Source organism: Theropithecus gelada, chromosome 16, assembly GCF_003255815.1.
Source record: "Theropithecus gelada isolate Dixy chromosome 16, Tgel_1.0, whole genome shotgun sequence".
NCBI classification, from domain to species: domain Eukaryota; kingdom Metazoa; phylum Chordata; class Mammalia; order Primates; family Cercopithecidae; genus Theropithecus; species Theropithecus gelada.
This window is the reverse complement of record NC_037684.1, coordinates 30,651,692-30,679,221: the sequence shown is the minus strand read 5'-3', so window position 1 is coordinate 30,679,221 and position 27,530 is coordinate 30,651,692. Positions and strand designations below refer to the sequence as shown.

Here is a 27,530-nt window from a genome sequence, read left to right as displayed (position 1 = left end):
AGACTCCGTCTCAAAAAAAAAAAAAAAAAAAAAAAAAATACAAAAATTAGCCAGTTGTGGCAGTGGGCACCTGTACTTCCAGCTATTCAGGAGGCTTAGGCAGGAGAATCACCTGAACCCGGGAGGCAGAGGTTACAGCGAGCCAAGATAGAGCCATAGCACTCTAGCCTGGGTGGCAGAGTGAGACTCCATCTCAAAAAATAAATAAATAAAAAATTAAAAAAATAGGCCAGGTGCGGTGGCTCACACCTGTAATTCCAGCACTTTGGGAGGCTGAGGCAGGTGGATCACAAGGTCAGGCATTGGAGACCAGCCTGGCCAACATAGCGAAACCCCATCTCTACTAAAAATACAAAAAATTAGCCAGACCGTGGTGGCAGGTGCCTGTAATCCCAGCTACTTGGGAGGCTGAGGTGGGAGAATTGCTTGAACCTAGGAGGCAAGGGTTGCAGTGAACTGAGATCGCGCCACTGCACCGTAGCCCAGGCAACAGTGCAAGACTCTGTCTCAAAAAATAAATAAAATAAAATAAAAGTAATGGCAAAAACTGCAACTACTTTTGCACTAACCTAATAAAAGTCACCTGGAATGAGAGTGAGGCCAATGTGGAGAGGAAGGTCTTCTGGGAATACGGAGGAGTGATTTGGAAGTAATTAGATCATTGGAACAATAGTAGTTAGAGGCTAGGTGCAGTGGCTCAAGCCTGTAATCCCAGCACTTTGGGAGGCCAAGGCAGGAGGATCACTTGAAGTCAGGGGTTCGAGACCAACCTAGCCAACATAGTGAAATCCTGTTTCTATTAAAAATACAAAAATCAGGCAGATGTGGTGGTATGCATCTGTATTCCCAGCTACTTGAGAGACTGAGGCAGGAGAATCGCTTGAACCTGGGAGGTGGAGGTTGCAGGGAGCCAAGATTGTGCCATTGCACTTCAGCCTGGCAACAGAGCGAGACTCCGTCTCAAAAAGAAAGAAAGTTAAAAGAAAACAAAAAACAAAAAAACCTCTAACCTTTATAAAAGAGGCTACAGCCTAGGTAACACAATGAGACCCCCATCTCTTAAAAAAAAACTAAAAATAGGCCGGGCGCGGTGGCTCAAGCCTGTAATCCCAGCACTTTGGGAGGCCGAGGCGGGTGGATCACAAGGTCAGGAGATCGAGACTATCCTGGCTAACATGGTGAAACCCCGTCTCTACTAAAAATACAAAAAACTAGCCGGCGCGGTAGCGGGCGCCTTTAGTCCCAGCTACTTGGGAGGCTGAGGCGGGAGAATGGCGTGAACCCGGGGGGCGGAGCTTGCAGTGAGCCGAGATCGTGCCCCTGCACTCTAGCCTGGGAGACACAGTGAGACTCCGTCTCAAAAAAAAAAAAAAAAAAAAAAAAAAAAAAAAAAAACTAAAAATTAGATGAACATGGTGTTGTGTGCTTGTACTTCTAGCTACTCCAAAGGCTGAGGTGGGAGGATTGCTTGAGCCCAGGAGTTTGAGGCTGCAGTGAACTATGATCATACCATTGCACTCCAGCCTGGGTGACAGAAAAAAAAAAAAAAGTATAGTTGTTTCCAGCTCAGGAAGGTGTTCCCCTCCCATATCCCACCCCAACCAGAAGGTATTTGCAAACCCACAGAGGTCTGTGGTTTTATCACAATGCCGTAGGTGGGTGATATTGGCATTTGGTATCTAGAGATTAGAGAGGCTAAACACTCTGCGATGCACAGGAGAGCCCCACACACTGATGAATTGTCCTACGCAAAATGCCAGTCATGCATCTCATACATTTTATGGATAAGCAGACTGAGGCTTACAGAGCTGAGGTATGTGCCTAATTTGGGAGCTTCTGTAGCATTGAAATTATATATATATTTAAGAGATAGGGTCACTGCAGTGAGATGAGATCATCCCACCACACTGCAGCCTGGGCAACAGAGCGAGACCTTGTCTTGGGCACGGTGGCTCACACCTCTAATCCCAGGCCGAAGTGGGAGGATTGCTTGAGGCCAGGAGGTCGAGGCTTCAGTCTTTGCACCACTGCACACCAGCCTAGGTGACAAAGCAAGACTGTTTCAGAGAGAGAGAGAGAGAGAGAGAGAGAAAGAGAGAGAGAGAAAGAGAGAGACAGAGAGAGAGAGAGAGAGAGAAAGAGAGAGAGACTCGCTCTGTTGCCCAGGCTGGCCTCCAATTCCTGGACTCATGCAATCTTCCTGCCTCAGTCTTCCAAGTAGTTAGGACTACAAATGTGTGCTACCATGCACGGCTTAAGATTTTGTGTCTAGCCGGGCGTGGTGGCTCAGGCCTGTAATCCCAGCACTTTGGGAGGCCAAGACCAGCGGATCACGAGGTCAGGAGATCGAGACCATGCTGGCTAAGACGGTGAAACCCCGTCTCTACTAAAAAAATACAAAAATTAGCCGGGCGCAGTGGTGGGCGCCTGTAGTCCCAGCTACACAGGAGGCTGAGGCAGGAGAATGGCGTGAACCCGGGAGGCAGAGCTTGCAGTGAGTGGAGATCGCCGCTGCACTCCAGCCTGGGCGGCAGAGCGAGACTCCGTCTCAAAAAAAAAAAAAAAAAAAGATTTTGTGTCTATATCTGATGTCCCTGTGGCACTGTTGAGCAGTAAGTCTCACCCTTTCGCCCTAGTTACCGCCCAGTGATTGGTCTGTGTTTGCCAATGAGATGTAAGCAGAAGTCGTGGAGCAGGGCTCTTGGGTAAACTTTCTCAAAAGGGCAAGTGAACCATTGACTCTGCTCCTTCCTTCCTTCTTTCCTTCCTTCCTTCCTTCCTTCCTTCCTTCCTTCTTCCCTCCCTCCCTCCGTCCCTCCCTCCTTCCCTCCCTTCCTCCCTTCCTCCCTTCCTCCCTCTCTCCCTCCCTCCCTCTCTCCCTTCCTTCCTTTCTTCTTTTTCTCTCTCTTTCTCTCTTTCCCTCCCTAACCTCCTTCTTTTTTTTTTTTTTTTTTTTTTTTGAGACGGAGTCTGGCTCTTTCGCCCGGGCTGGAGTGCAGTGGCCGGATCTCAGCTCACTGCAAGCTCCGCCTCCCGGGTTTACGCCATTCTCCTGCCTCAGCCTCCCGAGTAGCTGGGACTACAGGCGCCCGCCACCTTGCCCGGCTAGTTTTTTGTATTTTTTAGTAGAGACGGGGTTTCACCGTGTTAGCCAGGATGGTCTCGATCTTCTGACCTCGTGATCCGCCCGTCTCGGCCTCCCAAAGTGCTAGGATTACAGGCTTGAGCCACCGCGCCCGGCCTTTTTTTTTTTTTTTTAATGGGGTCTCACTCTGTTACCCAGGTTGGAGTACTGTGGCATGATCTCGGCTCATTGCAGCCTCAACCTCCTGGGCTCAGGTGATCCTCCCACCTCAGCCTCCCAAGTAGCTGGGACTACCGGTGCGTGCCTCCCAGCTAATTTTTGTGTTTTTTCCTGTACTGACTGGGTTTCACCACATTGCCCAGGCTGGTTTCTCGCCTCAGTCTCCCAAAGTGCTGGGATTCCAGGTGTGAGCCACCATGCCCAATCTCTGCTCCCTTCTTTCTGCTCGGAACTTGGTTCCACAGCCATCATGTGCCTATGAACACAAAACCCACATGGTAGTGATGGTGGAGCAGAAAGAAAGAAAGACCGCATGTTCTTGCTGACTTTCTAAGAAGCGGCCCAGACCTGGACTGCCCACCTCTGGATTTAACAAATGAGAAAAACAAACTATTATTTGTTTAAGCTACTGTTAATTGGTTGTTCTGTTGAATGCATTTCTACCTGATAGAGTCATAGGGCCAGTTAGTAACCCAGGTTTTGACTCTCACAATCTAATGTGCTTTCCTTGGCCGCAGTGGATCTCCAAGTGTGGTCCCCAGACAGGCAACATCAGTATCACAGAGAAACTTGTTAGAAATGCAGAATATCGGGCCGGGCGCGGTGGCTCACGCCTGTAATCCCTGCACTTTGGGAGGCCGAGGCGGGCGGATCACGAGGTCAGGAGATCGAGACCATCCTGGCTAACACGGTGAAACCCTGTCTCTACTAAAATACAAAAAATTAGCCGGGCGCGGTGGCGGGCGCCTGTAGTCCCAGCTACTCGGGAGGCTGAGGCAGGAGAATGGCGCGAACCTGGGAGGTGGAGCTTGCAGTGAGCCGAGATGGTGCCACTGCACTCCAGCCTGGGCGACAGAGTGAAGACTCCGCCTCAAAAAAAAAAAAAAAAAAAGAAATGCAGAATATCATATGCCACCCCAGACCTTCTAAGTCAGAAACCCTGGGGGTGGTTTAACAAGCCCTCCCAGTGATTCTCATGCACCTAAAGTGTGAGAACCACCGTTCTATAGCCATGCTCTTCACTGTGTGGTTCTGGAAAACCTGGGAGCTTGCTTAAAATATACCATCTTGGCTGGGTGCAGTGACTCACACCTGTAATCCCAGCACTTTGGGAGGCTGAGATGAGCAGATCGCTTGAGCCCAGGAGTTTGGGACCAGCCTGCGCAATATGGGGAGACCCTCATCTCTACCAAAAAACAACAACAAAAAAAATCAGCCAGTTGTGTTGGTGCACATCTGTAGTCCCAGCTACTCAGAGGCTGAGGTGGAAGGACCCCTTGAACCCAGAGGCTGAGACTGCAGTGAGTCACGATAGCGCCACTGCACTCTAGCCTGGGGACAAAGCCAGACCCTGTCTCAAAAAAAGGAAGAGCAAGGCCAGGTGCAGTGGCTCAAGCCTGTAATCCCAGCACTTTGGGAGGCCAAGTCTGATCGCTTGAGCCCAGGAATTCAAGACCAGCCTGGGCAACATGGAGAAATCCTACAAAAAATACAAAAATACAAAAAATACAAAAATTAACTGGGCATCTTGGCACACACCTGTGGTCCCAGTTACTGGGGAGGCTGACGTGGGAGGATCACTTGAGCCTGGGAGGTGGAGATTGTGGTGAGCCAAGATCAAGTCACTGCACCGCAGCCTGGGTGACAGAGAGAGATCCTGTCTCCATTTTTAAAAAAAGGAAAAGAAAAGCATACCATCTCACGTCCCACTACATGCAGACCTACTGAATCTAAATCTGCCTTTTTAGGAGGTTCCTGGGTTATTTGTACACGTATTCAAGTTTAAGAAGCACTGCTCTACAATATGCTTAATTGAGTCCTTTTCTTTCTTTTATTGAAGAGCACAGAAAAGATACATAACTGATCAGATTGAAGTTACATGTTCAGGATTCATCTATGCACTTCATAAAACAAAATCTAAACATATTAAAATTAAAAAGACATAATCCACAATTGAATTTTCAAACTTTTTTTTTTTTTTTTTTTGAGATGGAGTCTCGCTCTGTCGCCCAGGCTGGAGTGCAGTGGCACAATCTCGGCTCACTGCAAGCTCCGCTCCGCCTCCCGGGTTCACGCCATTCTCCTGCCTCAGCTTCCCAAGTAGCTGGGACTACAGGCGCACGCCACCACGTTCGGCTAATTTTTTGTAATTTTAGTAGAGACGGGGTTTCACCATGTTAGCCAGGATGGTCTCGAACTCCTGACCTCATGATCCACCCGCCTCGGCCTCCCAAAGTGCTGGGATTACAGACGTGAGCCACTGCGCCCGGCCAAAAGTAGCAATAATAATATAATTAAACCCTACATACCTCACAATTGCTTTTTTTTAATTTTTATTTATTGATTTTTTTTGAGACAGAGTCTTGCTGTGTCACCCAGGCTGCAGTGCAGTCACCCAGGCTGGAGTGCAGTGGTGCCATCTTGGCTCGCTGCAACCTCTGCCTCCCAGGTTAAAGTGATTCTCCTGCCTCAGCCTCCCAAGTAGCTGGGATTACAGGTGCGCACCACCACGCCCAGCTAATTTTTGTATTTTAGTAGAGACGAAGTTTCACCATGTTGGCCAGGCTGGTCTCAAACTCCTGACCTCAGGCGATCTGCCCACCTTGGCCTCCCAAAGTGCTGGGATTACAGCCATGAACCACCATGCCTGGCCCACAATTGCTTTTAAATGGAAAACTTATTCCAAACATGAATTTGAGGCTGGGCAAGGTGGCTCACACCTGTAATCCCAGCACTTTAGGAGGCCAAGGTGGGAAGATTACTTGAGACCAGGAGTTCAAAACCAGCCTGGCCAACATGGTGAAATCCTGTCTCTATTAAAAATACAAAAATTAGCTGGGGATAGTGGTGCACACCTCTAATCCTAGGGAGGCCAAGGCATGAGAATTGTGTGATCCTGGGAGGCAGAGGTTGCAGTGGGCCAAGATTGCGTCACTGCGCTCCAGCCTGGATGACAGAGTGAGACAAAAAGAAAGAGGGAGGGAGGGAGGGAGGAAGGAAGGAAGGAAGGAAGGAAGGAAGGAAGGAAGGAAGGAAGGAAGGAGCCAGACTGGGCACTCCAGCCTGGGCAACATAGCAAGACCCCATCTAAATTTTTTGAAGTATTTAACTTACAGAAATGTAGCTATTAGAAGAATAGGGGTATTTCTGTCATTCTCTTTTCTTTGTTTTTTCTTTTCTTTCTTTTTTTTTTTTTTTTTGAGATGGAGTCTTGCTCTGTCACCAGGCTGGAGTGCAGTGGCACGATCTCAGCTCACTGCAACCTCCACCTCCCGGGTTCAAGCAATTCTCCTACCTCAGCCTCCCAAGTAGCTGGGACTATAGGCGTCCGCCACCACCCCCAGCTAATTTTTGTATTTTTAGTAGAGATGGGGTTTCACCATGTTGGCCAGGATGGTCTTGATCTCTTGACCTTGTGATCTCCCTGCCTCAGCCTCCCAAAGTGCTGGGATTATAGGCATGAGCCACCGCGCCCAGCCATTTCTGTCATTTTCATTACCTTTTGTGCACCATGGAGGTTCTGTCTGTTTGTCTTGTTGCTACAGTGCATCATGATGTTGATTTATTAGAGCTACAGTGACGACATGCTAGACCTAAGCAGGACCTGGAGCTCATTGCTTAAGTAGGCTTCCCAGGCTTTCCTGCACAGAGTTCACATAGAAAATGAAGATGTTGTCCAACACCCCAAGAAAAGGGAAGGGAAGAAGCAGCTTGCTGCAGGATGCATTGCCTGCAGGCTCCAGCCAGTGCTGAAGGGTCCCGATCCAGCACACCTATGGCCTGTTATAGCCACACGAGTCTATTTTAACTTACCATATCGTGAATGAGGAAACTCAGGCCGAAGGCTGAAGTGGGTGGATCACTTGAACTCAGGAGGCATTGGTTGCAGTGAGCTAAGATCTTGTCGCTGCACTCCAGCCTGGGTGACAGAGTGAGACCCTGTCTCAAAAGAAAAGAAAAGAAAAGAAAAGATCCTGCTCTTCCAGCCATTTGTGCTTCTCTGCTTTCACAAATACTTTTTTTTTTTTTTTTTCAGATGGAGTTTTGCTCTTGTCACCCAGGCTGGAGTGCAATAGCGTGATCTCAGCTCACTGCAGCCTCCACCTTCTGGGTTCAAGCAATTCTCCTGCTCAGCCTCCTGAGTAACTGAGATTACAGGCGCCCACAACCATGCCCGGCTAATTTTTGTATTTTTAGTAAAGATGGGGGTTTCACCATGTTGGCCAAGCTGGTCTTGAACTCCTGACCTCAGGTGATCCACCCGCCTCAGCCTCTCAAAGTGCTGAGATTACAGGCTTGAGCCACCATGCCTGACCAAAACTTAAAATGTTTTTAAAAAATTAAATAGAGTTGGGTCTTGATATGTTGCCCAGGCTGGTCTTGAATGCCTAGCCTCAAGCGATCCTCCCATGTTGGCCTCCCAAAGTGCTGGGATTACACGCGTGAGCCACTATCCCCAGCCTGAAATATTTTCTAATATGGTAAAATATATTTCTTACATAAAGTTTTAATATGTTATCATATTTTGTAAATTGATCTTTTTAAGTATCCGGGATTAAGTTATTATTCCTTTATTCCTACAGCTTCCATTATTTATTTTATTATTATTATTTTTTGAGATGGAGTCTTGCTCTTGTCGCCCAGGCTGGAGTGCAATGGTGCAGTATTGGCTCACTGCAACCTCCGCCTCCCGGGTTTAAGCGATTCTCCTGCCTTAGCCTCCAGAGCAGGTAGAATTGCAGGTGCCTGCCACCACGCCTGGCTAATTTTTGTATTTTTAGTAGAGATAGGGTTTTGCCATGTTGGCCAGCCTGGTCTTGAACTCCTGACCTCAGGTGATCTGCCCACCTCAACCTCCCAAAGTGCTGGGATTACAGGCGTGAGCCATCATGCCCAGTCTGCTTCCATTATTTTTATATGTATGTTGAGAATTTTAGTCCATTTGGATTTAATTGATATTTATTTATTTATTTATTTATTTATTTTTGTAGAAACAGAGTCTCTCTGTTGCCCAGACTGGAGTGTAGTGGCATGATCATAGCCCACTGCAACCTCGAACTCCTGGGGCTGAAGCAATCCTGTTGCCTTAGCCTCCCAGTAGTAGGTAGGACTACAGGTTAATAATACAGTGCCAGGCAAATTTTTAAATTAAAAACTATTTAGCATATTGTTATTAAGCATTAACATTTGACATGATTTTTAGTTTCCTGCTATAATTATGTTTGTTAAATCAACACTGTAGGCTGGGCGCGGTTGCTCACGCTTGTAATCCCAGCACTTTGGGCGGCCGAGGCAGGCAGATCACGAGGTCAGGAGATGGAGACCATCCTGGCTAACACGGTGAAACCCTGTCTCTACTAAAAATACAAAAGATTAGCTGGGCGTGGTGGTGGGCACCTGTAGTCCCAGCTACTGGGGAGGCTGAGGCAGGAGAATGGCGTGAATCTGGGAGGCGGAGCTTGCAGTGAACCACGATCGCGCCGCTGCACTCCAGCCTGGGCGACAGAGCGAGACTCCGTCTCAAAAAAAAAAAAAAAAAAAAAGTCAACACTGTAAAGTTATCAGAATGGTAATTTCACATTCTAGTTGAAGACAGGAGGCTGGGTTCAGTGGCACATATGTATAATCCCAGGACTTTGGGAGGCTGAGGTGGGAGGATCCCTTGGGGCCAGGAGTTTGAAACCAGCCTGGGCAACATAGGAAGACCCTATCTCTACCAAAAAATAAAAATAAAATAAAAACCACACATGGTGGCTCCTGTCTGTGGTTCCAAATATTTCCAGGAGTTTAAGGCTGCAGTGGGCTATGATCATGCAACTGCACTCCAGCCTGGGTGACACAGTGAGGCCCAATCTCTAAAAGGATAGGGAAAAAAAAAGAGAGAGAAGATATCGCTTTTTAAGGATATTTTAAGTCCTTAACACTTTGCACTAATGACAAGTGTTTCGTTTGCTTGTTTTGGAGCTCTTGTTTTCTGATCCCTGGCTGGCCTGCCCCTCTGGCTTCTTTCTTTTCTTTTTTTTTTTTTTTTTTTGAGATGGAGTCTTGCTCTGTCACCCAGGCTGGAGTGCAGAGGCCAGATCTCAGCTCACTGCAAGCTCCTCCTCTCGGGTTCACGCCATTCTCCTGCCTCAGCCTCCCGAGTAGCTGGGACTACAGGCACCCGCCACCACGCCCGGCTAGTTTTTTTGTATTTTTTAGTAGAGACGGGGTTTCACCGTGTTAGCCAGGATGGTCTCGATCTCCTGACCTTGTGATCCGCCCGTCTCGGCCTCCCAAAGTGCTGGGATTACAGGCGTGAGCCACCGCGTCCGGCCTCTTTCTTTTCTTTTTTAAGAGGGAGTCTCACTCTGTCACCCAGGCTGGAGTTCAGTGGCACGATCTTGGCTCACTGCAACCTCGGCTTCCCAGATTCAAGTGATTCTCCTGCCTCAGCCTCCCGAGTAGCTGGGATTATAGTCTCCTGTCACCACGCCCGGCTGAGTTTTGTATTTTTAGTAGAGACAGGGTTTCGCCAAGTTGGCTAGGCTAGTCTTGAACACCTGACCTCAAGTGATCCGCCCACCTCAACCCCTTAAAGTGCTGGGATTACAGGCATGAGCCACCATGCCCGGCCCCCTCTGGCTTCTTACCTCTCCCAACTTTGGCGATTGTCCCTAGGGCCCAGCAGGTCTCAGATAGTCCCTGGCTGTCTGGGCCAGTCTGTGACTATTCTGAGAACTCTTCCCTTGCTTGCTTCAAGCCCAACTGTGAGTTAGCGATAGAAACAAGTCTGCTAGTGAGTTTTCTAGTTAGACCAAGGTCAAACAGGTTGAAGCAGTGATCGCTGGTTGAATCTCTGTACTCAAATAAGGAGCTGATAAACCAAGGAAACAAACCTATGTGCACTTCCCTGCTTCCCTCTGCCATAGTTCCTCCCCATCTCAGGAGTGATATATGGTGTTAATCATATGCTGAAGCATAGTCATTCCTCAACTGTTCTCATGTGTTTGAACCAAAGTGATTTTAATCTTACCTTTCTTTCCTAATCTGAATTGACCTCTGTGTACTACTGTTTCTCCTTCATGGCCTATATAGAAGCTATTGAGGATACAGAAAAAGGAAATGTATACTCTGGTACCCCTGTTAATGTAGAGATGTCTTTTTATTTTTATTTTTGAAAGGAAGAAATAAAACTTATTTACAGAAGACATAATTGTACATAGAAAATTCTAAGGAATGTACCAAAAAAAAAAAAAAAAAAAGCTATAGAACTAATAAGGGAGTTTAGAAAGGTTATGGGATATATAGTCCATATAAATAAGTCAGTTGCATTTTTTTTTTCCTTTTTCTTTTTTTTGAGACAGAGTCTCACTCTGTCTCTAACCCTGCCTCGCCATCAGTTGCATTTTTTAATTAAAAATTGTTTATTTTTGGCCAGGCGCGGTGGCTCACACCTGTAATCCCAGCACTTTGGGAGGCCCAGGCAGGTGGATCACCTGACGTAGGGACTTCAAGACCAGCCTGGCCAACATGGGGAAACCCCCTCTCTACTAAAAATACAAATTTCAGCCGGGCGTGGTCGCAGGCGCCTGTAATCCCAGCTACTTGGGAGGCTGAGTAAGGAGAATCGCTTGAACCCTGGAGGCGGACGTCGCAGTGAGCACTCCTGCCTGGGTGACAAGAGCCAGACACCATCTCAAAAAAAAAAAAAAAAAAAAAAAATTTTTTTTTTAAAACTTGGGCCGGGCGCGGTGGCTCACGCCTGTAATCCCAGCACTTTGGGAGGCAGAGATGGGCGGATCACAAGGTCAGGATATCGAGACCATCCTGGCTAACACGGTGAAACCCCGTCTCTACTAAAAAACTAGCCGGGCGTGGTGGCGGGCGCCTGTAGTCCCAGCTACTCGGGAGGCTGAGGCAGGAGAATGGCGTAAACCCGGGAGGCGGAGCTTGCAGTGAGCAGAGATCCGGCCACTGCACTCCACCCTGGGCCATAGAGCGAGACTCCGTCTCAAAACAAACAAGCAAACAAACAAAAAATCGTATAAAGTACATATAACATAAAAAATTTACTATTTAACCTTTTAGTTTTTTTTTTTTTTATAGACACGGTCTGGCTCTGCTGCCCAGGCTGAAGTGCAGTAGAAGCGTGATCATAGCAGCCTTGTCTTCTTGGGCTCAAGTGATCCTCCCACCTCAGCCTCCTGGTTAGCTGGAATTATAGGTGTGTGCCACCACGCCCTGTTAATTGTGTGTGTGTGTGTGGTTTGTTTGTTTGTTTGTTTGTTTTTTGGTAGAAACAGAGTTTTTCCATGTTGCCCAAGCTGGTCGATTTTAACCAATTTATTTATTTATTTATTTTGAGACAGGGTCTTTCTCTGTCGCCCAGGCTAGAGTGTAGTGGCACAATCATAGCTCACTGTAGCCTCAACCTTCTGGACTCAGACAATCCTCCTGCCTCAGCCTCCCAAGTAGCTGGGACTATAGGTGTGTGCCACCATGCCTGGTTAATTTTTGTGTTTTTTTGTTTTTGCCATGGGTTGTTTTGTTTTGTATTTTTTTGTTGTTGTTGTTTTCTCGAGATAGGGTTTTTTACCATGTTGTCCAGGCTGGTCTGGAACTCCTGGGCTCAAGCAATCCTTCTGCCTCAGTCTCTCAAAGCACTGGGATTACAGATTTTAACTTTTTTTTTTTTTTTTTTTTTTGAGATGGAGTCTTGCTCTGTCGCCCAGGCTGGAGTGCAGTGGCACAATCTCGGCTCACTGCAAGCTCCGCCTCCCGGGTTCACGCCATTCTCCTGCCTCAGCCTCCCGAGTAGCTGGGACTACAGGCGCCCGCCACTGCGCCCGGCTAATTTTTTCTATTTTTAGTAGAGACGGGGTTTCACCATGGTCTCGATCTCCTGACCTTGTGATCCGCCCGCCTCGGCCTCCCAAAGTGCTGGGATTACAGGCATGAGCCACCGCGCCCGGCCAGATTTTAACTACTTTTAAACACACAGTTAAGTAGTATTAAATACATTAAGATTGTGCAGCCATTGAGATGTCTTCTTAAGCACAATTTTTAAATTTTTTTCAATCTTTCTTTCCTTTTTCTTTTTTGAGACGGAGTCTCTCTCTGTCGCCCAGGCTGGAGTGCAGTGGCCGGATCTCAGCTCACTGCAAGCTCCGCCTCCCGGGTTTACGCCATTCTCCTGCCTCAGCCTCCCGAGTAGCTGGGACTACAGGCACCTGCCACCACGCCCGGCTAGTTTTTTTTTGTATTTTTTTAGTAGAGACGGGGTTTCACCGTGTTAGCCAGGATGGTCTCGATCTCCTGACCTCGTGATCCACCCGTCTCGGCCTCCCAAAGTGCTGGGATTACAGGCTTGAGCCACCGCGCCCGGCCTCCTTTTTTTTTTTTTTTTTTTTGGTGGGGGGAACAGGGTCTCAGTTGGAGTGCTATGGTCCGATTTATAACTCATTGCAGCCTTGACCTCCTGGACTCAGGCGATCCTCCCACCTCAGCCTCCTAAGTAGCTGGGACTACAGGTATATGCCACCATGCCTGGCTAATTTTTTTTTTTTTTTAGACAGAGTCTCACTCTGTTGCCCAGGCTGGAGTGCAGTGGTGCAATCTTGGCTCACTGCAACCTACACCTCCTAGGTTCAAGTGATTCTCCTGCCTCAGCCTCCCAAGTACTAGGATTACAGGCATGCACCAATGTGTCCAGCTAATTTTTGTATTTTTTTTTTTTTTTTTTTTTTTTTTTTTGAGACGGAGTCTCACTGTGTCTCCCAGGCTGGAGTGCAGTGGCGTGATCTCGGCTCACTGCAAGCTCCGCCTCCCGGGTTCACGCCATTCTCCCGCCTCAGCCTCCCAAGTAGCTGAGACTACAGGCGCCCGCCACCACGCCCGGCTAGTTTTTTGTATTTTTAGTAGAGACGGGGTTTCACCATGTTAGCCAGGATAGTCTCGATCTCCTGACCTCGTGATCCACCCGCCTCGGCCTCCCAAAGTGCTGGGATTACAGGCTTGAGCCACCGCGCCCGGCCTTCTTTCTGATTTTTTTTGAGACAGTCTCACTCTGTTGCCCAGTGCAGTGCAGTGGCGCCATCTCGGCTCACTGCAACCTATTCCTCCCAGGTCAAGAAATTCTTGTGCCTCAGCCTCTCTAGTAGCTGGGATACACACATGCGCCGCCATGCCCAGCTAATTTTTGTATTTTTTATAGATAAGAGGTTTCTCTATGTTGGCCAGGCTGGTCTCGAACTCTTGGCTTCAAATGATCCACCCACCTCGGCCTCCCAAAGTGCTGGGATTACAAGCATGAGCCATGGCCATATTTTATTTTTTCTAAAACATTTTATTTAATTAAGCATCTGCAGATTTTGGCATTCTTGGGTGTCCTGGAACCAATGCCCTGTGGGTACCAAGAGACAACTGTACTTGCTCACTATTGGCCTGGGAATATAATTTTCCTTCTATGAACCTGTTTATCTTTCATAGTTATCTCCCCTGCCAGGTAAGTATGAACCTGTTTATCTTTCATAAAGTTCTACATGTGAACAGAGAGAACAATATACAGGCCAGACCCCTATGAACAGAGGGGACCCTTTCAGGACTGATGGGCAGAGAACAGGCCATCAGAAGCCAGGCCCTAGGCTGACTGAGGGGTGGCAGAGAGGCCATGAGCCTGTTAACATCACAGCCAAGACAACCAGCCTGTCACTGTCAGTTGCCAGTGTCTTCAGGGGGCTGACTCAGGGAGAGCCAGCCTGGTTGGTGTGAACCAGCTGCCTATTCTCCCAAAAGGAAGGAAGATGACTTCAGTGAAAACCAGTGTGCACCTGGTCCTTTCTCAGCTCCTCCTCCTACTTCTGTACCACTAGTTTCCTTGCCTCAGTTCTCCTTTCCTTCCCCTTCCCTTGAAGACCAACCTTGCATAAGTTGTGCCAGGCATCTGCATGAGTGCTGGTGCTGAGTGGGGGATCACAAACTGGCACAAGTACTGAGGCTACTGTATGTGAGTGGCCACCTGGCCCACCTCCAGGCCATAAGCAACCCCCAGGCCCTCCTTTGGAGGATCCAGTAAAGTAGCATGTAAAGCCCTGAGCAGGAGAAAACACCAGGTAGTCTAGAATAAAAGTTATGTCTGGTTAGTACTACAGCCACCAACCCAGAGGGGTGAATACATGCCCTGTGGGGGAGAAATGGAGCTGCAAAGACACCTCCTTTTCCTGGTGGCTAAGTATCAGGCATTACAAGCACAGACAAAGCCTTCAGTGCTAACTTCAGAACCCGATCCCTCCCCCAAGGCTATTTCCAGAACACCCATTACCCCAAAGCAGGGCAGCCCCTCCCTGTTCTTGGCCAGCCTGCAAACCCCAAAGTGTGTCAACTAGAGGGCAGCTCAGAGGCCAGGTGGAAAGGGAGGGAGGCCTCTGGGAATCAGGACAGCAGGTGGTGCTGGTAGTGAAAAGTCCCTGTGGTGTGAGAGACTGTAAGCCACAGAAGAGACTGTCCCCGCTGAGAGACAAGGACTGCTGCAGAAACAGAGAGAAAGCCTGGAGGCGGGCCAGTGCTCAAGCCTGGAACAGGAACTTCTCTGCAACTAAATAAGAGAAAATTAGCTGTTTAAAGCTAATGTTCCTAGACTTCAGTGGGATATGACCCCAGGGACCCTCAAACATGCATGACACGGAGATCTATATCAGGAAGCACATAGGCAAAAATAGAACTGTGTAAATGAATCTGAAACTTAGAAGCTGTAACTTTGGAAAGTGAGACGTGACGAGGTGGCAAGCACACGCGGTGGGTGGGGAACACGTGGCGAGCAGAGGCACTGGACAAAGAGTGGTGGGTCAGTCCATTAAGCCTTATCCTGCTCTCTGCCAGTTGCAAATATTCTAGATCTCCCTAGAAAATGGGCTCCTCAGTGGAGAGTCCATTGAAATCCAACATACAACCCACCCCCAAGTAATGCCCGCTCCCAGCACTTGCTCCCTTTCCATTCCTTCTCAGGTATCTCAAGCAGGGAAGGGGCTGCCCTCGGAAGGTAACAGAAATATTTGAAATTGATATTCTGAATTACTAATACATCACTTATTAAAATATTTAATTAAATTTGGCCAGGTGCGGTGGCTCACGTCTGTAATCCCAGCGCTTTGAGAGGCCGAGGCAGGTGAATCACTTGAGGTCAGGAGTTCCAGACCAGCCTGACCAACATGGTGAAACCCTGTCTCTATGAAATATACAAAACTTAGCCAGGTGTGGTGGCAGGCCTTTAATCCCAGCTACTTGGGAGGCTGAGTCAGGAGAATTGCTTGAACCCTGGAGGCAGAGGTTGCAGCGAGCTGAGATTGTGCCACTGCACTCCAGCCTGGGCAACAGAGCGAAACTCCATCTCAAAAAAAAAGAAAAAAAAGTTTTTAAATTAGCCAGGCATGGTGGTGCATACCTGTGGTCCCTGCTACTCCACAAGCTGAGGTGGGAGGATCGCTTGACCCAGGAGGTCAAGGTGACAGTGAGCTGTGATCATGCTACTGTTCTCCAGCCTGGGCAAGAGAGTGAGACCCTGGCCACTCCAAAAAAACCAAAAAACATTCCAAGATAGGGACAAAAAATTAAAGAAATAAAATAAGAACCACACCCCCGCCTCCCCAGAAATCCCCACATTCCCTTAGACTTAGGAAAACCAGGACAGTTGGTCACCCTAAATGAAAGAGCACCACGGAGAATGATTAGAAAATTGCAAAACAGTACATATAAATAATCAGGGGTGAATTAAGGCCTGATAGATATTTGTTCATGAATTAAGCAAGCATTTATTAAAAACGGAGATTGAGTTGCCCAGCACTAAGCTTCACAATTCACCCTACTAAAGGGGTTCCCACTTTTACTAGAGGGGTGACATAGCATTGTTACCATTTGAATAGTGTTTTACCCTGCACGATGCACTTGCACATGCATTCATTATCTGAGTTTTTTGAGGGAGGTTTTTTTCGTCATTTATCATCATAGGAAATCAGTTCAGGGAGGTTAAGTAATTTGTCCAACATCACACAGCTGGTACATAAAAGACACTAGACCTCGTGTCCTCTGGCGCCAAATCAATACACTCTTTCCTCCACAGCCACTAAGAAGTGCTCCGAGGTGATACAACCTGAATTAAAGTTTGTTTTGGGGGTATTTATTTATTTATTCAAGACAGAGTCTCGCCCTGTCACCCAGGCTGGAGTGCAGTGGCACGATCTCGGTTCACTGCAACCTTCGCCTCCCAGGTTCAAGCAATTCTCTTGTCTCAGCCTCCCAATTAGCTGGGACTACAGGCGCACGCTACCACACCCAGCTAATTTTTGTATTTTCAGTAGACACAGGGTTTTGCCATATTAGTCAGGCTGGTCTTGAACTCCCGACCTCAGGTGATCCACCTGCCTCGACCTTTTGTGTTTTATTTTTGAGACAGGGTCTCTGTTGCCCAGGCTACAGTATGGGTGACACAATCATGGCTCACTTCAGCCTTGGCTGAAGCTACCTTCCTGCCTCTGCCTCCCAAGTAGCTGGGACCACTGGTGCGCGCCACCATGCCTGGCTAATTTTTTAAATTATTTGTAGAGACAAGGTCTCCCTATGTTGCCCAGGTTGGTCTCGAACTCTTGGCCTCAAGAGATCCTCTTGCCCCAGCTTCCCAAAGTGCTGGCATTACAGGCATAAGCCTCTGGGCCTGGGCTCAATTACAGGTTCTTTATTTTTTTTGAGACAGAGTCTGTCTCTGTCGCCCAGGCTAGAGTGCAGTGGTGCTATCTCCACTCACTGCAAGCTCCGCCTCCCGGGTTCATGCCATTCTCCTGCCTCAGCCTCCCGTGTAGCTGGGACTACAGGCACCCGCCACCGCACCTGGCTAATTTTTGTGTTTTTAGTAGAGACGGGGTTTCACCGTGTTAGCCAGGGTGGTCTCGATCTCCTGACCTCGTGATCCGCCCGTCTCGGCCTCCCAAAGTGCTTGGATTACAGGCGTGAGCCACCGCACCCGGCCAGTTGCAGGTTCTTAAGTGAGAAGGGACATGATGAAATCTGTGTTTTAGGGCCAGTGCAGTGGCTCACACCTGTAATCCCAGCACTTTGGGAGGCCGAGGCAGTGAAATTGCTTGAGCCCAGAAGTTTGAGAATAGCCTGGGCAACATAGTAAAACCCCGTCTATAGAAAATATTTAAAAATTAGCAGGGCATGGTGGTGTGCACCTGTGGTCCCAGCTACTTGGGGGGCTGAGGTGGGAGGATCACTTGAACCCAGGAGGTAGAGGTTGCAGTGAGCTGAGATCACACCACTGTACTCCAGCCTGAGTGACAGAGCAAGACCTCGTTTCAAAAAAAAAAAAAAAACAAATAAAAATCTGTGTTTTAGGATACCTTGTCTGAAGCTGGCTTAAAATGTAAATCGGCACCATTTAGTAAATTGGCACCTTTTTAAGTGAAAAAAACATTCAGTGATTTCTGGGGGTGTTGTTGTTTAGAGACAGTCTCATTCTGTCACTCAGGCTGGAGTACAGTGGTACAATCATAGTTCATGTTAACCTTGAACTCCTGTGTTCAAGCAATCCTCCCACCTCAGTGTGCCAAGTACCTGGGACTACATGTGGTGCCACCATACCTGGCTAATTTAAATTTTATATATTTTTCTAGAAATGGGGTCTCACTATATTGCCCAGGTTGATCTCAAACTCGTGGCCTCAAGTGATCCATTTGCTTTGGCCTCACAAATTGCTGGGATTAAGGCATGAGCCACTGCACCTGGCCTTTCTTTTTGTTTTCTCTATTTTCCAAATGGTCTATAATGAATATGTATTACTTTTATAATCAGAAAGAAGTATATTTTAAGTGTAAATAAGTGGAAGAGTAAACAGGAAAAGAAGCTACAGGTAAAGTGGTCACAGATGGTAAATGACAATAAGGTAGATATGAAAAGCAGAGATGATGATAACAGAACAGAAGGAGAAATCTAACTGCTTGGTGGTGGAGATCAGTACATTCTTATTTCAGACACTTTTACTGTCTTTCTGAAAACTATGGGAGACATGAGGGTTTAGGGTTATTTCAAAAACAGGTGGAGGCTGGGTACTCATGCCTGTAATCCCAGCACTTTGGGAGGCCAAGTCGGGAGGATCACTTGAGGTCAGGAGTTTGAGACCAGCCTGGGCAACATAGCGAGACCCTGTCTCCACAAAAATAAGCCAGGCCTGGTGGCAGGTGCCTGTATTCCTAACTACTCAGGAGGCTGGAGCAAGGAGGATTGCTTGAACCCAGAAGTTTAAGGCTACAGTGAACTATGACTGTGCCCCTGCACTCCAGCCTGGGCAACAGAGGGAGATCCTATCTCAAAAAAAAAAAAAAAAAAAAAAAAAGTGGATATATTTGATTCAAGTTTAGAACTACAAAAGAATATCAAGCAAAGAAACAAGTTCAATATTTTTCATACCATGACCAACAAGAAAAGTCAACATTCTAAATGAACTTTCTATATTAATTAGTGTACAAGTATAAAATATATATTTATAATATACAATGTATACATTATATGCAATATAAATGGATGTAAAGTATTTCCACAAAAGTCTTGCTTTTTGTTTTTATGTTTGTTTGTCTTGTTTTGTTTGTTTGTTTTTCAGGAGACAAGGTCTCACACTGTCACCCAGGCTGGAGTGCAGTGGCATGATCATAGGTCAGTACGGTCTTAAATTCCTGGGCTCAGCCTGTAATCCCAGCACTTTGGGAAGCCAAGGTGGGCAGATTACCTGACTTCAGGAGTTCGAGACCAGCTTGGCCAACATGGTGAAACCCTGTCTCTACTAAAAAGACAAAAATTAGCCAGGCATGGTGGTAGGCACCTGTAATCCCAGCTATTTGGGAGGCTGAGGCAGGAGAATCACTTGAACCCAGGAGGCAGAGGTTGCAGTGAGCCAAGATCGCTCCATTGCACTCCGGGCTTGGCCAACAAGAGTGAGACTTCGTCTCAAAAAAAAAAATGTACTGGGATCAAGTATAATCCTCCTGCCTCAGCCTCCCGAGTAGCTAGGACTACAGGTGGCTGCCACCACACCTGGCCTCAAACTCTTAAAGGGATGAGTAAATACTTGAAATGCTAGGGATGGACTGCTGAATATAAACATAATTTTTGCATATAATCATATGCTTTCATTTGTTTTTTCAAATTCAAAATAAAATGTTGCAAAATATAACTTGTCCAGCTAGGCACAGTGGCTCACACCTGTAATCCCAGCACTTCGGGAGGCCGAGGCAGTAGGATTGCTTGAGCCCAGGAGTTTGAGAATGGCCTGGGCAACATGGTGAAACTCTGTCTCTACAAAAAATAAAAAAATTAGCTGGGTGTGGTGGCACACACCTGTACCCAGTTACTTGGGGGGCTGAGGTGGGACAGTGTCTTATGGGCTGGGACAGTGTCTTTATCTCTATTTCCCTGTTATCTACCACAGGCCCTGCACATTGTAGCTGTTCAAAATACATTTGTGAACAAATGAAAAAATGATGTCAAGGCCATAACTTTTAGTCCTCCTCTTTTCATTAACGAGAAGACATTAAGAGACTTGCCACATAATCAAATAAAAGCACACCCCATGACAAATTAATGAGTTGACCACATTGGATCAGGAATATTGAGACGTTAATCCTAGACTGTTCTCAGAGAGGAGGTGGAAAACAGGGAAAAAGAAGTAATTTCTCCAACTATGAATTAACTTATTAAAATTCCTGCATAACATAAGATATCCCAAGATTCTTTTTTTTTTTTTTTTTTTTTGACACAGGGTCTTGCTTTGTCACCCAGGCTGAAGTGCAGTGGCATGATCACGACTCACTGTAGCCTTGACCTTCTGGGCTCAAGCAATTCTCCTCCCTCAGCCTTCCAAGTAGCTGGGACTATAGGCGTGCACCACCACACCTGGCTAATATTTTGGTATTTTTTGTAGAGACAGGGTTTCTCCATGTTGCCCAGGCTGGTCTCGAACTCCTGAGTTCAAGTGATCTGCCCATCTCAGCCTCCCAAAGTACCAGGATTACAGGTGAGAGCCACCAGGCCTGGCCCATTCCAAGATCCTTATACCAAATAGCTTATAGTATCAGAAACCAAATGGCTTGATGTAGCTGAATTTCTGATATTTGATCCTTTGGAAATTTTCCCAATGGACACATTATACAAGATGCCATTAGCACCTGAATGGAAACAAACTGGTGACTACAAGTATTCTACATCCTGCCAGATCAAATAATAGTCATGAGTCATGAACTGGATCTGCAGACAGCTGTGTAAAACAGATTATCAGCGGAAGGTATGGCAGTTCAAGGCCTGACCTGCAAAGTCAGTCGGGAAAAGGGTGTGGTCAGAACTGGCACAGCTGGAAGGTCACCCACAGAATAAAATTTGCCAACTGGATGTGTTCCTCTAAGACAACTTTGCAATGAACAGGAGCACAGCCATGGTCAAGAGACAGCCAGAAGGAGGTGGTGAGGAGCTGAGAGAGGTCCTCGGTGATCCTCAACCTACAACTGGGCTAATGAGGCAAATGCTGAACCAAACAGCCCTAAATCTCACCCAAAGACTTGAAGGTTGTCCGTCTTCATTCCCCTGACACACAGTACTCCCTGAGAATTCCCATTCCCTCTATATCTCATCCTTCTTTAGGATTTCTGAACCTAAAGAAATTTGCGGCTGGGCGCGGTGGCTCAAGCCTGTAATCCCAGCACTTTGGGAGGCCGAGACGGGCGGATCACGAGGCCAGGAGATCGAGACCATCCTGGCTAACACAGTGAAACCCCGTCTCTACTAAAAAAAAATACAAAAAACTAGCCGGGCGAGGTGGCGGGCGCCTGTAGTCCCAGCTACTCGGGAGGCTGAGGCAGGAGAATGGCGTGAACCCGGGAGGCGGAGCTTGCAGTGAGCTGAGATCGCGCCACTGTACTCCAGCCCGGGCGACAGAGGGAAACCCCTTTCAAAAAAAAAAAAAAAAAAAAAAAGAAATTTGCTCCCTGAAATTTTCTGTGGTGCCCACATAGATTTCAAGTTCTGGAAATGGCTCTATAAAGAATACCCGGGGGCAGTGGCTCACGCCTGTAATCCCAGCACTTTGGGAGGCTGAGGTGGGTGGATCATCTGAGGTCAGGAGTTCAAGACCAGCCTGGCCAACGTGGCAAAACCCCGTCTCTACTAAGAATACAAAAATTAGGCCGGGCCTGCGGGCTCACACCTGTAATCCCAGCACTTTGGGAGGCCGAGGCAGGCGGATCACGAGGTCAGGAGATCGAGATCATCCTGGCTAACATGGTGAAATCCCATCTCTACTAAAAATACAAAAAATTAGCCAGGCGTGGTGGCAGACATCTGTAGTCCCAGCTACTCCGGAGGCTGAGGCAGGAGAATGGCATGAACCCGGGAGAGCTTGCAGTGAGCCGAGATTGCGCCACTGCACTCCAGCCTGGGCGACAGAGCAAGACTCTGTCTCAAAAGAGAAAAAAAAAGAGAAAAGAATACAAAAATTAGCCGGGCATGGTGGTATGCGCCTATAATTCCAGCTACTCGGGAGGCCGAGGCAGGAAAATCGCTTGAACCCAGGAGGCGGAGGTTGCAGTGAGCCAAGATCGCGCCACTGCACTCCAGCCTGGGCGACAGAGCAAGACACAGTCTCAAAAAAAAAAAAAAAAAAAAAAAAAGAGCACCCCATCAGCCTGGGCCCCAAGGATGGAAATGAATCACAGATAACACTGGCCACAGGGATGGTACAGAAAGGTACTAGGTCCCCAGGGTACCCAGAAAGGATGAAGTAGAGATGGACAGAATGGAGTTTAGGTCAAGGCACTAAAGAAGGCCAGGTTACTACTTCTGCTTCTAAGACACAATCATAGGCAATACGGCTCAAGAGGGTCACCTACCCTGAGCCAGGAGACAACCTTAAACTGAAGTCTAGTGTGGTTCCTTGGAAATCCTTGTGACTCAGCCCTCATTGTGAGGCATAAATTGAATCTGGCCTGAGAATAACCTAATACTCTCTGTTTCCTCTGACAACAAATTGTGTTTAGTGACCTCCCAACAGTGACTGCTCTATTCCTACTGGCTATGTTCCTTTGGATGCATAGTATTTATGTGCATAGTATTTTTTTTTTTTTTTTTTGAGACAGGGTCTCACTCTGTTGCCCAGGTTGAAGTGCAGTGGCATGATCACTGCTCACTTCAACCTCCGCCTCCCAGTCTTAAGCCATCCTCCCACCTCAGACTCCCAAATAGCTGAGACTAGAGGCACATGCCACCGTGCCTGGCTAATTTTTTCTTTTTTTTTTTTTTTTTTTGAGACGGAGTCTTGCTCTGTCACCCAGGCTGGAGTGCTGTGGCCGGGTCTCAGCTCACTGCAAGCTCCGCCTCCCGGGTTCCCGCCATTCTCCTGCCTCAGCCTCCCGAGTAGCTGGGACTACAGGCGCCCGCCACCTCGCCCGGCTAGTTTTTTGTATGTGTTTAGTAGAGACAGGGTTTCACGGTGTTAGCCAGGATGGTCTCGATCTCCTGACCTTGTGATCCGCCCGTCTCGGCCTCCCAAAGTGCTGGGATTACAGGCTTGAGCCACCGCGCCCGGCCATTTTTTCTTTTCTTTTATTTTATTTGTTTAATTTAATTTAATTAATTTATTTATTTATTTAAGACAGAGTCTTGCTGTGTCATCCAGGCTGGAGTGCAGTGGTGTGATCTAGGCTCACTGTAACCTCTGCTTCCCAGGTACAAGCAATTCTCCTGCCTCAGCCTCCTGAGTAGCTGGGATTATAGGCACCTGCCACCATGCCTGTCTAATTTTGGATTTTTAGTAGAGACGGGGTTTCGTCATGCTGCCCAGACAGGTCTCAAACTCTGAAACTCAAGTGATCTGTCCGCTTCTGCCTCCCAAAGTGCTGGGATTACAGGTGTGAGCCACTGGGCTTGGCCCACACAGTATTGATTTCTCTGACTTCTTTACAGTTGCCACCAGCTCACTTAGCAGGTTCCAGACTACTATCTCTAGCCCACAGAGATACTTGTGAACATGCCTCAGGTAACTACTGTTATCTGGTGATGTAGCGGCTGTTAATCCATAGGCCCTAGGCCATCAAAATGAGCATGAGTACACTGCCAGACTCCAATCACTGGTGTTCCTGCTATGTGAACCACAACGCCGCTATAAATGCACATGCTCCTTCTCTTTTGCCCTACACCAAAAGTTCTTAACTTTTGTTCGTTCATAGATCTGTTTGAGAATCTGCTATGGACATTTCCCAGAAAGAAATGGACACATAGATTTGCAAACAATTTCAAGATGTTCTCCACTCATCAAGTCCATCCTTGGGATCCCAACTTAATGCTCACAATTCCTGATGGTAAGAAATGAAGACACTTTGGCCAGGCATGGTGGCTCATGTCTATAATCCCAGCACTTTGGGAGGCCAAGGCAGGCAGATCACCTGAGGTCAGGAGTTCGAGACCAGCCTGGCCAATATGGCGAAATCCCGTCTCTACTAAAGATACAAAAATTAGCTGAGTGTGGTGGTGCACACCTGTAATCCCAGCTGCTAGGGAGGCTGAGGCAGGAGAATCACTTGAACCTGGGAGGTGGAGGTTGCAGTGAGCCAAGATCACGCCACTACACTCCAGCCCGGGCACAGAGCGAGACTGTGTCTCAAAAAAAGAGAAAAGAGGCCGGGCGCGGTGGCTCAAGCCTGTAATCCCAGCACTTTGGGAGGCCGAGGCGGGTGGATCACAAGGTCAGGAGATCGAGACTATCCTGGCTAACATGGTGAAACCCCGTCTCTACTAAAAATACAAAAAACTAGCCGGGCGCGGTAGCGGGCGCCTGTAGTCCCAGCTACTTGGGAGGCTGAGGCGGGAGAATGGCGTGAACCCGGGGGGCGGAGCTTGCAGTGAGCCGAGATCGCGCCACTGCACTCCAGCCTGGGAGACACAGTGAGACTCCGTCTCAAAAAAAAAAAAAAAAAAAAAAAAAAAAAAAAAAAAAAAAAAAAAAAAGAGAAAAGAAAGAAAGAAAGAAAGAAAGAGAGAAAGAGAGAAAGACAGAGAGAGAGAGAGAGTGAGAGAGAGCAAGAGAGTCCAGCCAGTTGCTGTTGTCACAGGCAGCAGGCTCATCATGACCAATCAAGGCAGAACTCCTCTCTGAGACTGATACAGGCCTCTCCCTTCACTCACACCCAGACACTCCCACTTACGGGTCTAGGGCAGACCTTACATACCTTTCCCTGTGGCCATCTAGGTGACACTAGTGCTCACTTTGACACTTTGGAACAGTGGGTAAAAAAGACTTCCCGCTGGGCATGGTGGCTCACACCTGTAATCCAAGCACTTTGGAAGGCCAAGGCTGGTGGTTCACTTGAGGTTAGGAGTTCAAGACCAGTCTGGCCAACATGGTGAAACTCAGTCTCTATTAAAAATACAAAAATTAGCCAGGCATGGTGGCAGGAGCCTGTAATCCCAGCTAGGGAGGCGGAGGTTGCAGTGAGCCGAGATGGCACCACTGCACTCTAGCCTGGGCAACACAGCAAGACTCCATCTTGGAAAAAAAAAAAAAAAAAAGCTGGGCATGGTTGTGTGCATTTGTAATCCCAGCTACTTGGGAGGCTGAGGCGAGAGGATCAGTTGAACCCAGGAGAAGGAAGTTGCAGTGAGCCAAGATCAAGCCACTGCACTCCAGCCTGGGCGACAGGGCATGACTCTGTCTCAAACAAACAAACAAAATTCCCCTAGGTCTGCTAGGCCATGTCTTTTCTGTTCTGTATTCCTCCTTCTCCCTTCTTGTCTTTCTCTCTCTCTCTCTCTCTCTCACACACACACACACACACACAAACACTCCAGCTGTCAGTAGAAGAGCCAGAGTCAGCATCTTGAGGCCTCCTGGAGCAGAGATTTTCTGGAAAGTCTTCAGGGAAGACTCTGCTGAGCTCAGTGACAATTGCCACCCGGCCACTGGCCAGATTACATTTCCTGGGTCACTTTGACCTTCTCAAAGTCTGCAGCCACCACTGAGCTGGTAATTCACTTGAACCTGGGAGGCAGAGGATGCAGTGAACAGAGATCACGCCATGGGAAAAACAACCAAGATGGCTTCACCTGTCTGTAAACATGGACCCACCATTCCTAAGGTACAGCATTAGCAAGAAAAACAAAACTAAGGAATTAAAAAAATAAAACTCTGAAGATAGACGAAAGAGTCAACTCTTTTTTTCTTTTTTTGAGATGGGGTCTTTCTCTGTCGCCCAGGCTGGAGTGCAGTGGCGTGATCTCTGCTCACTGCAACCTCAGGTTCAAGCGAATTTCCTGCCTCAGCCTCCCTAGTAGCTGGGATTATAGACGTGCATCACCATGCCTTGCTAATTTTGTATTTTTAGTAGATAAGGTTTCACCATGTTGGCCAGGCTGGTCATGAACTCCTGACCTCAGGTGATCAACCTGCTTCAGCCTCACAAAGTGCTGGGATTACAGGTGTGAGCCACTGTGCCCGGCTGACAGAGTCAACTCTTGATGCTGTGAACTGTCACATGAATTTCTCCTTTTTTTTTTTTTTTTTTGAGACAAGTTCTCACTCTGTCATCCAGGCTGGAAGGCAGTAGCAGGATCATGGATCACTGCAGCCTCAACCTCCCAGACTCAAGCCTCCCACCTTAGCCTCCCAAGTAACTGGGACTACAGGTGCACACCACCACGCCTGTCTAATTTTTTTTCTTTTTTGTAGAGACAGGGTCTCTCTATGCTACCTAAGCTGGTCTGAAACTCCTGGGTTCGAGCAATCCTCCTGCCTTGGCCTCCCAAAGTGCTGGAATTACAGGTGTGAGCCACTGTGCCCAGTCATGAATTTTAATTCTGTCAATAACCTGTCATCAAAACTTTATTCCAAGATCCAGCTCTGTTCTGGCCTCTTGCTATGTGTTTCCAAGCAATGCAATGTAATTAAAATGTTATCATAACCTATCTCTCAGAATGTTGTTACTAGATTTGTGATCTTGGGCAGGTCACTTCCTGTCCCTGGTTTCTGTCAGTTTCATCATTCTGTTGCTCAACAAATATTTATTGAGTAGGTAGTAAGTTCCAGGCATTGTGCTAAGTGCTGAAGACAACAAAGATGAGCAAGATATAGTATGGCTGAAGAATTGCTCATTCCATTGTTTATGTGTTAATGTAAATAACTCATCATGTTACTGTGTGATTAGGGCTATAATGGAGGCTGGACAAGGTAGGAGAGAAAAACTGGAAGGGGAACACCTGTGTCTGATGGGGGTTAGGGGTTTGTAAAATAAGGGGTTGGGCTTCTAGAGGAGTCTGTTATTCTAAGATTGTGATACATTCAAAAGGACACAGAGTCCATTTAGATATTCTGTTTCAGGGAAATGTGTACAATACCAGCTCTCTGCTAGTGCAGATAAGGAGTTTACCATTGGCACCAATACCTCTTTTTCAAGTTGAATAGAAGCCAGATTCCTATTATCAGTCTTTTGCATTACTCAATTCTAACAATCACTTGGGAACATAAATAATACTTGGTAAAATTAATTATTTTCCAATACAAAGGAAAGAAACATATCACATATACTTGTGCCATACATATGCTTAACCAACTGATGAAACAAACACATCATCTGGGGGAGAAAAAGCAAACCCAGACACATATGAAATGAAATCATCATACGGTTTCCTTTTTTTTTTTTTTTGAGACGGAGTTTCGTTCTTGTTGTCCAGGCTGGAGTACAGTGGTGCGATCTCAGCTCACTGCAACCTCCACTTCCCAGGTTCAAGCGATTATCCTGCCTCAGCCTCCCAAGTAGCTGGGATTACAGGCATGCGCCACCATGCTCAGCTAATTTTGTATTTTTACTAGAGATGGGGTTTCACCATGTTGGTTAGGCTGGTCTCGAACTCCTGACCTCAGGTGATCCACCTGCCTTGGTCTCCCAAAGTGCTGGGATTACAGGTGTGAGCCACTCTGCCTGGCCTAAGGTTTCCTTTTTTTTTTTTTTTTTTTTTTTGAGAGGGAGTCTTGCTCTGTCACCCAGGCTGGAGTGCAGTGGCCGGATCTCGGCTCACTGCAAGCTCCTCCTCTCGGGTTCACGCCATTCTCCTGCCTCAGCCTCCCGAGTAGCTGGGACTACAGGCACCCGCCACTTCGCCCGGCTAGTTTTTTGTATTTTTTAGTAGAGACGGGGTTTCACCGTATTAGCCAGGATGGTCTCGA

The 27,530-nt window shown here is 47.4% G+C and overlaps 2 protein-coding genes across 2 annotated transcripts in view; one reads left to right on the top strand and one right to left on the bottom strand.

Moving 5' to 3' along the window:
• The window catches only part of RETREG3 (reticulophagy regulator family member 3), an 85,253-nt gene that overhangs the window by 20,199 nt on the left and 37,524 nt on the right, over positions 1-27,530 (top strand). The window lies entirely within an intron of this gene.
• Positions 23,362-27,530, bottom strand: part of LOC112610119 (tubulin gamma-2 chain-like) — a 10,123-nt gene continuing 5,954 nt past the window's right edge. The window contains exon 4 of the mRNA XM_025363465.1: positions 23,362-23,397. Within this exon, the coding sequence (XP_025219250.1) occupies positions 23,362-23,397 (36 nt within the window). The remainder of the gene's footprint in view (positions 23,398-27,530) is intronic.